Source organism: Myxine glutinosa, chromosome 5, assembly GCF_964187855.1.
Source record: "Myxine glutinosa chromosome 5, kmMyxGlut1.1, whole genome shotgun sequence".
Lineage (NCBI taxonomy): Eukaryota > Metazoa > Chordata > Myxini > Myxiniformes > Myxinidae > Myxine > Myxine glutinosa.
In genome coordinates, this window is record NC_136265.1 from 31,469,488 (window position 1) to 31,482,383 (window position 12,896).

At 42.9% G+C, this 12,896-nt stretch overlaps 1 protein-coding gene across 2 annotated transcripts in view; it reads right to left on the bottom strand.

The window, feature by feature from the left end:
* LOC137427746 (E3 SUMO-protein ligase ZBED1-like) overlaps window positions 1-12,349 on the bottom strand; it is a 34,369-nt gene extending 22,020 nt beyond the window's left edge. The window contains exons 1-3 of one of the 2 annotated variants that reach the window (XM_068117451.2): window positions 11,842-12,349; window positions 11,510-11,566; window positions 8,454-8,510 (exon numbers count right to left, since the gene is read on the bottom strand). In XM_068117451.2, coding sequence (XP_067973552.2) covers window positions 8,454-8,510; window positions 11,510-11,566; window positions 11,842-12,013 — 286 coding nt within the window. In that variant the 5' untranslated portion in view covers window positions 12,014-12,349. The remainder of the gene's footprint in view (window positions 1-8,453; window positions 8,511-11,509; window positions 11,567-11,841) is intronic. The other variant, XM_068117452.2, reaches the window with a different exon arrangement.
* Between the last annotated feature and the right edge of the window lie 547 nt (window positions 12,350-12,896).

Sequence of the window (12,896 nt, forward strand, 5' to 3'; positions counted from 1 at the left end):
CGCCACCCGCCACGAGGTGGCCCAACGAGCGTTCCGGTCACGTGGTTATCTTGCCGTGCAAGCATCTCTGCCGTATATCGCTGCTGCTTTGTTTTCACATGTTGGTTATTTTGGAAAATTTCTTAGTTTTAACCATGGGTCCTAAGAAATTGAGTGCCAAGGGCAGTACTGAGAAGAAGAAGAGGATGATGTGCTTGGATATAAAACACGCAATCGTCGAAAAACATGAGCGAGGTGTGCGTGTTGTCGACTTGGCGAGGCAGTACAATCGTAGCAGTACGATCGAAACATTTTGAAAGGGAGGAAGAAACAAACCTCATTGGACAGGTTTTTATTGAAACGCCCTGCAAGTGAAAGCGAGGAAAGGCAAAAGCCATCTCCTCCACCTCCGCCAGCATCTTCGTCTGATCTTCAAGGTAAATACACTTAATAAAACCAGTTTATTTCTTTACATTGTGGCGGACACGGAAGCTCACTGACGTGGTGACATCATTCCGCGCACCAAGTGGGCGGGGGCCACGCCGAGGGGTAGGCGTGGCCTCAGGATATACACCGGGCGCGCAGCCCTGAGCAGCTCAGTGTTACAGTGAGCTCTTGAATAAAGACTCTTACAAATTACCGCGTTGTCTGCTTCCTCCTTGTTTACAAGCAGCGCGCGTAACGCCGCTTATTATGTACAGTATATACGAGGTCGTGCTTGTTTATACATTATTTGTTATTTATAAAGTACATTTTTCTTATTTAAAAACACGTAACAAAAAAAATTGGTGTGTTTTTTTTGGGGCTGGAACGGATTAATAGCATTTCAATGCATTTTAATGGGGAAATTTAATTTGAGAAACGAGCAAATTGAGTTACGAGCTCGGTCACAGAACGAATTAAACTCGTAAGTCAAGGTTTCACTGTATATATATATATATATATATATGATCAAGGCACCTCCTAGCTTTAATGGTGAGCACCAGCCACGAATTATGTCTCACACGGTAAATACCGCATAACCCGCAAGGAACCAACAGCCTGTCTGCCACACAGACCATCGTTCCCACCAGTGCAAACCAAAACCAGGGGGTGGGGTGCGATCGGCGGGGATAATAATCAACGAACATAACAGCGTGACGAGTGCTGTCCCGATCTCCTGTGGACCGAAGTCCTAGACCAAAGCGTCACCTCCGACCCAAAGGGTCTTCTGGAGGCCTCAGCCCAATGAATAAATCTCTGTCTGTTGACAGAGTGGCCGGGCTGAGGCCTCCAGAAGACCCTTTGGGTCGGAGGTGACGCTTTGGTCTAGGACTTCGGTCCACAGGAGATCGGGACAGCGCTCGTCACGCTGTTATGTTCGTTGATTATTATCCCCGCCGATCGCACCCCACCCCCTGGTTTTGGTTTGCACTGGTGGGAACGATGGTCTGTGTGGCAGACAGGCTGTTGGTTCCTTGCGGGTTATGCGGTATTTACCGTGTGAGACATAATTCGTGGCTGGTGCTCACCATTAAAGCTAGGAGGTGCCTTGATCATCTTAATAGACGATTTTGGTCCTCATTGGTTAGATTTTTTACAGTGTGCCGCCCTGTGGCGACGCGAAAAACTGCATGGAAATCGGACCTGGCAGGAGTAATTCCCTGCCGGTGGATTAAGGGGTCTCACTCCTATTAAGAGGAGTGGTCCCACCTGTATGACCATGCATTGTGGCCCTTCGGGGGCATGATGCATGCGTTTGAATGACCATGCGCTTCCCCCTCGGGGTTGAGGCGCATGTGTATTGTTATGGGGACAGCCTTGTTGACGATGTGCCTTGACCATGGGGTCAAGGTGCACGTCCAAGGCTGTTCAAATGTTTGACTTTTTACCTTTTTTCTTTGTAAAAAAGGCAGGCCCTGTCCGGGGCCCTAAAACGGTGCGTAGACCTGCATGCAAATCGGACCTGGCAGGAGTAATGCCCTGCTGGTGGATTAAAGGGTCTTACTCCTATTAAGAGGAGTGGTCCCAATTGTATGACCATGCATTGTGGCCCTTCGGGGGCATGATGCATGCGTTTGAATGACCATGCGCTTCCCCCTCGGGGTTGAGGCGCATGTGTATTGTTATGGGGACAGCCTTGTTGACGTTGTGCCTTGGCCATGGGGTCAAGGTGCACGTCCGAGGCTGTTCGAATGTTTGACTTTTTACCTTTTTTCATTGTAAAAAAGGCAGGCCTTCCCGGCGGGCCCAAAACGCTGGTAGACCTGCATGCAAATCGGACCTGGCAGGAGTAATGCCCTGCTGGTGGATTAAGGGGTCTTACTCCTATTAAGAGGAGTGGTCCCAATTGTATGACCATGCATTGTGGCCCTTCGGGGGCATGATGCATGTGTTTGAATGACCATGTGCTTCCCTCTCGGGGTTGAGGCGCATGTGTATTGTTATGGGGACAGCCTTGTTGATGTTGTGCCTTGGCCATGGGGTCAAGGTGCACGTCCGAGGCTGTTCGAATGTTTGACATTTTACCTTTTTCACAAGCAAAAAAGGCAGGCCCTGACTGGGGTCCTAAAACAGTCAATAAGCCCGAAATCTGGATTGGCGGCTCTGCTTGATGTTTAGCCAATGGGGACCAATGAATAAATCTCTGTCTGTTGACAGAGTGGCCGGGCTGAGGCCTCCAGAAGACCCTTTGGGTCGGAGGTGACGCTTTGGTCTAGGACTTCGGTCCACAGGAGATCGGGACAGCGCTCGTCACGCTGTTATGTTCGTTGATTATATATATATATATATATATATATATATATATACAGTCATCCCTCGCTATATCGCGGTTCACTTTTCGCGGATTCGGTACATCGCGGTTTTTTCTCGCTAGTATATGTAAAATTATATCGCGGCTTTTTCGCTATATCGCGGGATTTTGCGGTATAAATGTATTTTTATATACTATTATTTTAAATATTTTTGTGGTAAAATAAGCATTTTCTAGCCTAAAAAATTAAAAAACGTAAAGAAATAAGAAAAATACAGTATTTAAAACATATTACAAGAAATAAAATACTGTACATAGTGTACAGTAGAAGGGTAGACAAAGAGTCGTGCGTATGGAAAACGCCAGTACATTCATCATCGTCATCACCTTCATCGTCATCAGTACTGCACAGCTAATTCATCATCATCTTCATCACGCAAGTTGTAGTATTGAAGAGCCGGGGCTCTTGCTTGATACGGACGAAATGACGGGCAAGACACAAACTCGTCCGAGAAGATATTTATTCTCAAAACCAACTCGGGAACACTGAAAAGCCCATTTATCGGGCTGCATTATAAAGCACAACCAGAAACCGAAAGCCACGCCTCTCAAGCGTGGCGTGCTTCGGTGAATCGGTGGTCACGTGATCAACAGGTGTAGCTGATTATACCCGCAAAGCGCGGCACGCTTTAGCGGTCACGTGACCAGCCACTCTCGCGCCGGGAATCCCCGCCGGTGACGTCACCGGCTGGAGCAAGGAGATTCTGATGCTGGTCTTGCTTGGGGAACCCATGGGTAGCTACAGTATCTTCAATGGTGAGTACCCATTAGAATTTTATATGTTGTTAAAATTACGTATATATATACAGTGAACCCTCGTTTATCGCGGGGGTTACGTTCCAGAACCCCCCGCGATAAACGAAAATCCGCGAAGTAGCGACCATATTTTTTTTTTTTTTTAATATATATTTTAAAGCATTATGAACTCCCCACACTCTTATTAACCTTTCCCATACTCTTATAAACACTTCCTATACTCTTAAACACTTTTTACACTCTTAAACATACGTAATTTTAACAACATATAAAATTCTAATGGGTACTCACCATTGAAGATACTGTAGCTACCCATGGGTTCCCCAAGCAAGACCAGCATCAGAATCTCCTTGCTCCAGCCGGTGACGTCACCGGCGGGGATTCCCGGCGCGAGAGTGGCTGGTCACGTGACCGCTAAAGCGTGCCGCGCTTTGCGGGTATAATCAGCTACACCTGTTGATCACGTGACCACCGATTCACCGAAGCACGCCACGCTTGAGAGGCGTGGCTTTCGGTTTCTGGTTGTGCTTTATAATGCAGCCCGATAAATGGGCTTTTCAGTGTTCCCGAGTTGGTTTTGAGAATAAATATCTTCTCGGACGAGTTTGTGTCTTGCCCGACATTTCGTCCGTATCAAGCAAGAGCCCCGGCTCTTCAATACTACAACTTGCGTGATGAAGATGATGATGAATTAGCTGTGCAGTACTGATGACGATGAAGGTGATGACGATGATGAATGTACTGGCGTTTTCCATACGCACGACTCTTTGTCTACCCTTCTACTGTACACTATGTACAGTATTTTATTTCTTGTAATATGTTTTAAATACTGTATTTTTCTTATTTCTTTACGTTTTTTAATTTTTTAGGCTAGAAAATGCTTATTTTACCACAAAAATATTTAAAATAATAGTATATAAAAATACATTTATACCGCAAAATCCCGCGATATAGCGAAAAATCCGCGATATAATTTTACATATACTAGCGAGAAAAAACCGCGATGTACCGAATCCGCGAAAAGTGAACCGCGATATAGCGAGGGATGACTGTATATATATACATATATATATATATATATATACATATATATATACATATATATATATATACATACATATATACATACATATATATATATACATACATATATACATACATATATATATATATATATATATATATATATATATATACGTATATATATATATATATATATATATATATATATATATATATATATATAAATATATATATATATATACATACATATGCGAATGCTGTCTCTGTCAGAGCTCACACGTCAGATCCATGAATGAGAAGTCTGACACACATGCACACAGTTCATGATTACATATCCTCTCATTCTCTTTACAACTTGAACACAATCGAGAGGCAGAAAAAATGGACTTGTCTTTGTCTGTTTTGTAAATAATATGACAAGAGAGGCTTTTGATATAATTTGCTGAACCAAAGAACAGATTCTCAATGGAAGAAGTAAAATACGGCACAGTAGGAGAAATAGACTGGATAATTGGAACCGCTATGGGCGGGTAAATCGACTCCCGAAAATTTGGGATTTGATTCCCGGTTCGGATCGAGGGAAACAATTCGAACTGGGTAATCGATTCTTACGTGCAAGCCTATTGGACTTAATTGAAAACAGTTTATTGGAAGAAGAAGAAGAAGCTCAAAGTTCCCACACCCCGAGAGTGCAAGTGGCAAATTTGATTTGTCGAGGTGGTGTCCAATTTTGCCAAATTACTGCAAAACTGAAGTAATATAATATATAATATAATATATTACTTTGTAATATAATAAGTAATAAATATATAAAATATATAATATAATATATTACTTTGTAATATAAGTAATATATATATGAATATATATATGAATATATATGAATATATATATATATATATATATATATATATATATATATATATATATATATATATATATATATATATATATATATATATATATATATATATGTATACACACACTACCGGTCAAAAGTTTTAGAACACCTCAATTTTTCCAGTTTTTATTGAAATTTACGCAGTTTAATGTCTCAATGAATGAATGAATGATCGTTTTGAGGCAATTTTTCCCCGCTAAAGCGGAGGTTAGCCTTGCGGGCCCCATGACCTCATGGTTCCCTTTATGAGGCAGTTATTATGGCCGGATGCCCTTCCTGACACCAACCCTTAGTCACCTCTTACGATGAGCAGGGATACGGTGTACCTATGCTAAACCTGGGTACACATCGGGATCATTCATCCCAGCAAGCTGGTACTCAATTTGCCGACCTCGGAAGGATGACAGGCTGAGTCGACCCCCCTGGTGTTAATTCAGCGAACCACCGGGATTCGAACTCAGGATCCTAGGATCCCAAGCCGGCACCCTAACCGCTAAGCCGGCACCCTAACCGCTAAGCCGACACCAGGCTTATGTACTCAATGTCTCAATGTACTCTGAAATTAAGCAGAGAACAAATAAACAATTGGAGATAAAAAAGAAATCATAGAATCATTTGTTTAACAAAATTTAATTTAAATTTTTAACTCAGCAAAGTAGCCAGCTTTTGCAGATATAACGACCGAACACACTCGTGGCATTCTTTCGACAATGGAAATCAAAATATTGTTCGGGAAGTTCTTCCCAACACTGTTGCAGAAGTTCCCACAAATGTGTTGCACTTGAAGGTTGCTTTGCTTTCACCCTTCTGTCCAGTTCATCCCAAACCAGCTCAATGGGGTTTAAGTCTGGAGACTGTACTGGCCATTCCATGACTTGAAGCCTGCTGTCTTGTTCTTTTCCTCGAAGGTAGTTTTGACATAGCCTGGAGGTGTGTTTAGGGTCATTATCTTGCTGTAGGATGAACCCCTAACCAACTAGGCGTATACCAGAGGGTATTGCATGGAGTTGCAAAATGCTGTGGTAGCCCTTTTGGTTCAGGGTGCCAGTCACTGTGCAAGTCGCCGACTCTGGATCCAGCAAAAGAGCCCCAGACCATCACGCTTCCTCCTCCATGTTTGACAGTTGGTGTCACACACTGATGAACCATCCTTTCACCTACTCAACGGCGTACAAAAACCCTACATGATGAACCAAAGATTTCAAATTTTGATTCATCGGTCCATAAGACATTCTTCCAGTCTTCAGTAGTCCACTGGCGGTGCTTCATGGCCCAGGCAAGCCTCTTTTTCTTATTTTGCCATCTTAGCAATGGCTTTCTTACTGCCACTCAACCTGTCAAACCTGCAGCTCGAAGTCTTCTCTTCACAGTTGAAACTGAGACTTGCTTACTTCGACCAGTGTTAAGCTGTGCTTGAAGCTGTTGTCCTGTGAGCCGCCTATCACGCAAGCTGTTGACTCTCAGAAACTTGTCTTCTGATTCTGTCGTGGCTTTGGGTCTGCAGGACATCTTCCTGTCAGTTTCCTCCAGTTTCCAATATACTATGTCCTGCAGTGCAATATTGTCCAAATAATGCTTCAGAGGGTGTAATAACAGTCTATTCCAATACTGCTTTTATACAGACAGGGGGTTTGTAATCAAGTAATCAGCAGAGGTGCGGACACCTGTAGGAATTGTTTGCATCAACTTTCAAGGCTTAATTTACTTACATTGCTGCAGAACAGCTGTAAGTTGGTAACCCATTACTTGTTCCCTGAAGAAGGCCTTTTTTTTAAACAATATAACTGTGCAATTTACATTATTTTCCCGTTTTTGCTAACCTAAACTTTTTTTTTAACCTCGAGCAGTTAACTGCTTACCTTTGTACCATTTCAGGTTATTCAATGGACATTAAATTTGACTGGACTTACTTTGTAATATAAGTATATATATAAAAATATATAATATAATATATTACTTTGTAATGAGCCTAGTGTTGGCTTAGCGGTTCGGGTGCCGGCTTGGGATCCTAGGATCCTGGGTTCGAATCCCGGTCGATCGCTAAATTAACACCAGGGGGGTTGACTCAGCCTGTCATCCTTCCGAGGTCGGAAAATTGAGTACCAGCTTGCTGGGATGAATGATCCAGGTGTGTACCCCAATTTAGAATAGGTACACCGTATCCCTGCACATCGCAAGAGGCGACTAAGGGTTGGCGTGAGGAAGGGCATCCGGCCATAAAACCATTGCCTCAAAAAGGGAACCATGATTGTCAAGGGGCCCGCAAGGCTAACCCCCGTTCTAGTGGGGGAAAATGGCCTTAAAACGATCATCCATTCATTTCACTGCTAAACTGAAGGTTTTTAAAATAGCCAAAAAGGTGATTTGTGTTCAGCAGTATTAAAATATTTAATTCAACTGAAATAAAATAAAAGTTTGAAAGGTTTTAGAAAACAAAACACAAAAACAAACATTGAATCGGAAGTTTACTGTCATTGATGCAATGTCTTTTACACCACCTTATTTAACACGTTACACTAGTTATATGTGCCCGTTGTTTGTGTCCTTTATGACATCCTTTAAAACACCGTTTCCTGTTTGGAATGTTTTTAAATTTTCTTTGACTGCCAGACAGGCAACGAGAGAATAAAACAATTATCTTCCTCTTCTGTGCTTATGCATGACCGGGATGTAAATCCGTACATTTTGCCAAATTCAGAGCCAAAGAACAGCTAAACTGCAGACTTGTGTTCCGATGCATGTTCCGATTCATATTTTAGTGTTCAAAATATAAAACCCAATATAAATGTAGTAGTTCCTCGATCATAAACAGACAGACTGAACCAATTGATCTTTGTGCTACGTGTATGGGGAACAATACAATAATTGCAGTATGGCATGTTCGAGTGCATTCAAAGGAGTGACGTGGAGCAGAGACAGGCTTCTTCGTTAATTTCGAAAAATAAATAAATCGTATTTTCATGGAGTAATCAAATCGTTCACATGCACTTCTGCACTCACCTTGAGAGGAAAAAGCATGCAAGGGTTCAGGTTTCAACTTCACCTCCCCATTTAAATCTGTAACAACATAAATCGAGCCTGAAACCAAACTAATCTAGAAAGCATCTGAAAATGCAAAGCCTGTCCATGTCCGCTTTGTATTTAGGCTTCTTCTTCCATATGCTAAACATGAGGAAAACAGCTTTAAAAAAAAAATACAAAAATATTGACGATTTTAGACGAAGTTGACCTTTTGGCCTCAAATGCAATAGGCTTCAGTGACCCAATATGCAAACCCTGCTCAAATTTCACATCGGATGTAAATTGATGATTTCATGCAACCTTGACCTTTGACCATTTGATCTAAAAACAAAACAAACTAGAAAGCATCTGAAAATGTAAAGCCCCACCATGTCCGTTTGTATTCAGACATCCTTTTATTAATATTCGGTAGCTCAAAATAACAAAATGTAAAAAAAAAATACAAAATTAAAATTGATGATTTTATGTACCATTGACCTTTGAGCTTTAGATGTAAACAAGTACAAAAAGTTTTAATTAAAACAAAAGCCGCGTCGATGTTACACAATGCCTAGATGCAGCTGTGCCTATAACGTCGATGTTATAGGCACAGGACATTCCTATTGATTCGATTACTTGATGTTATTTTTGTGCAAAGTGAAAATATATTGTTGCGAATATGGAATTTGGCCTCCATATCCGCTTGTAAATATTCCCCTATTTCCCCAATACTCCCCAACTATCCCCAATCCCCCATTCCCTAGTCCCATTGTCTGTAAACAACACTCTGTAGAACCGACCTTCCCCTTTTTCCCCCATTAAATGTCGTGCCCAGGTCCACCGCATCTCACGTAGACAACTTTCGGACATCTTGCTAGTTATTCTTAGTCTATGTCAGTTAAGGACTCGTTTCCATTAATTCTGACTCTTCGTTGCACCAGAATGTGATTATATGGCACCAGTAGTGAGTTTAGGACCTTCCCATGCCTCCTCCCGTCTTCTTCCCCAAACAACAACAACAACAACTACAACTACAACTACAACTACAACAACAATTACAACAACAACTACAACAACGGCGCTGCGCGGAGGAGTGTGCGTCCTCACACCGGCTCGGTTAGCCGCCATTGACGATGCGCTCCGACGGGGTTACCACGAAGGGGCTCCTTGTCAGCCCCTCGTCAAGGGTGGAGCCGGTAACCCCCCCGCACGCACCCAATGAGAAGCAACGAGCCGATTCCATCTGGGGCGGAGCTAACGAGCCGAGGGCGTGTCACTCCCCGCCGGATATACGCGGCCACGTACCGGACGTGACGTCAGATGCGCCCCCAGCTTGAAGAAGAGCAAGTCACTACCTCCGAGCGCTGCGACCTCCCCGCATCTTTGGACCGGACCGAACCGGGTCGATTCTGCCTTGAGCCAAGAGTGCACCTTGAGCCATCGACTGCCTGCCTTTCCTTGCCATCAATCCCCGTGTGAGTCAGCCTTTTGTCCCGTTTATCTGTCGTCTGTTGGGGTTAATATAAGTGTGTCTAAGTGCCTATCTTCCTTTGCTGTCCCTCTTGTAGTTGTAATCTAACCTTCCGAACGAATATAACCTCCTCCGGAGGTCTTGAGAACCGTATCCCTGGTGTCGTGTCCTTTGAATCCCAGCCGTGTGTCATTTTCCTCAATTGATCTAGCGTAGCGCGATTAGTCAACGTTCGGGTATAATCGGGTAACTTGTGCAGACGTGGTCATACCAAACCGCTCGGTAACTAACATCCACCACCGCGTCTGTAACAATATCTTGGCAATTTCCCGTGTGTGGCGACGAATTTTTAATATATCTCGGCATTTTCCCGTCTGTTATTTCAGGCGGTGTATGACTGACCATGCCGCGATTTAAAAAATATATATCTCGGCAATTTCCCGTGTGTGGCGACACGTGAACGAAGCTATGCTCCTCTCTCCACATTATTGTGACGACGTATAAATTAAATATTTCATCGTGACGATTGTCATCAAATGGACGAATTTTTAATATATCTCGGCATTTTCCCGTCTGTTATTTCGGGCGGTGTATGACTGACCATGCCGCGATTTAAACAAAATATATATATCTCGGCATTTTCCCGTCTCTTATTTCGGGTGGTGTATGACTGACCATGCCGCGATTTAAAAAAATTAATATCTCAATGGACTTGAAGTTACAGGCCTTTGAGAATTCATTTCGTTCTATAAAGGGCAACTTTCATCGGATTTTCTTCCCGTTTATTTTCAACCGAGTCTAAAACTATGTTAGTGACTGTGAAAAATGAAATGATATATCGAATTTGATTTGAAATAAAACTGTGTGAGAGAGGAAGACACCACGGGCCTACAAAACAGGCCTCAAAGCTATGCGAGTTAATAAAATGGTGGATATTTGTTTATATGAAGGCTCTCCCAGAATGGGTGGAGCTTTGAGGTTTTGTCTTCTCTGCAAGAACAAGAAGAAGAAGAACAAGAAGAAGAACAACAACAACAGCAGAGGACACTCTATGACCAGCGTCTGCGACGTGGCTAAAAATAAACAGCTTCTACCTTTTAATTAGTGAACCAATTCTGTGACCCAATATGCAAATTCTTAAAATCAGGTCAATTGGACACAAACTGATGATTTTATGCAACCCTGACCTTTGACCTTTTGATCTTTTTAAAAAACAAGGAAAAAAAACAATTTGTTTGTAGCTTTTGATTGGTGAACCAATTCAGTGACCCAATCAGCCAATTCTTAAAATTTCAGGTCAATCAGATGAAAATTGATGATTTGATGACGCTGATCTTTGACCTTTTGACAAAATTATTAATTTGTCTTCTCGATATTATCATTATAAAGCTTTGTAGAAAATTTCATGACAAAAGCTCAAATGGGGAGAAAGTTACAGCCCGGACAGACAACACAGACACACAGTTCAGTGATTGCAAAATCCTGTCTCCCGCTGCGCGGGGGACAGGCAGACAAACCGATCCCGCCCTTCCCATCATCCAGTATTGTTATCTTCAACTTGTACAATGTTGTTATGAATTCTTACCTGGTGAAGGGAAACCACCTGTAGGTTCAGGTTCCACCTTCATCACCACTATAGGATCTGCAGAGAAACAAAACCTGTTTTAAACGAACCTCAGAATAACAGCTACCAACCACGAAGGCCAAGCATTCAACCCTAACGACATTTTCAACACAGGTGGTGAACCAGAAACATCTTTGTCCAACTAATGACATTCACACAAGTCATTGTGCCACCTACAACTGTCCACTTATTATGTATTTTTCGATCTACAATAATGAAAGCATACCTGGCTGGTGCTAAATCACAAAAGCAATTAAAAGGCTCGCTATCCGGCTGGCGGTGACCGACCGTACCTGGTACCTGGTCCGTGACGTCATCTCCATCACGAAGGTTCTGAACGTCCAGGATCCTGAACCCGCAGATGCCGGCATCCCCTCCCGGACCTCCTGTGCTCCCTCCATCGGAGCCCGACGTGGAGTCCGATGAGCTCGGATTGTGGGTGCAGCTCGGAGGGTCTCGGTTCATGACCCTCAGCACAGAGCTAGCGGGATCGTCTCAATCCTCTGCTCTCACAAACTTTCCGTTGTCTAACTGACATCGCCATTCAGGAGGTGGAAAGCAAAACAAGTTATTTTACCGACATGCACAATATTTAGGACAGACTTGCTGGGTTAAACAACTTATCTTGTTATAAACGTCCATTTTAGATGATATAACAAAATTCCCACGAGGCGTTGAAAGGGCGAGTGGGAGGATGCCCAAGCTCAGCGAATTCAGCAAATACAATACACCTCCGTGTGTCTCAACCCACAATCGAAAGTTCGACGCAGAAGGAGATGAGGCCCACCAAAACCCACGCTATTATTACCAATTCATAGTTGTTTGTCCGTGTTTTATCCTTTTGTTAATGCAGAATCAGAATAACAAGCAAGGAAGCAGAAGGTACTCAAAGTCTCTGGTATGACATAGCCGGGATTTGAACCACCCCGGTGAGCTCCCAGACTCAGTGCAGACCATCCATAACCATGACACAATCGAGGCTCATAAAAAAAAAACAAATAGCACCCCTGTCCTGAAGAAGCAGTTTAATATGGCGTTTTTAATGTATCTATTCTATCTATTATGTAATATTTATACACGGGTAAAATGCCAAGGGCATAGAAAAGGCCCCTTTATATGGTATGTGCCATGTGGCAAACTATAGAAAAGAAGGGACATTCCATGACTTGTAGAAAATGCCAAACAATATAAAATAAGGCCGAAGCCCAGTTCAGGGTTCGACGCATCACGTCGGGGTCACCAATGAAGCGCGGTGCTACGCGCGCGACTTGCTACCAAGGAGGAAGCGGACAACGCGGTTAAAACAAAAGTGTCTTTATTGACAAGAGGTCACTGTAGCACTGGCGCG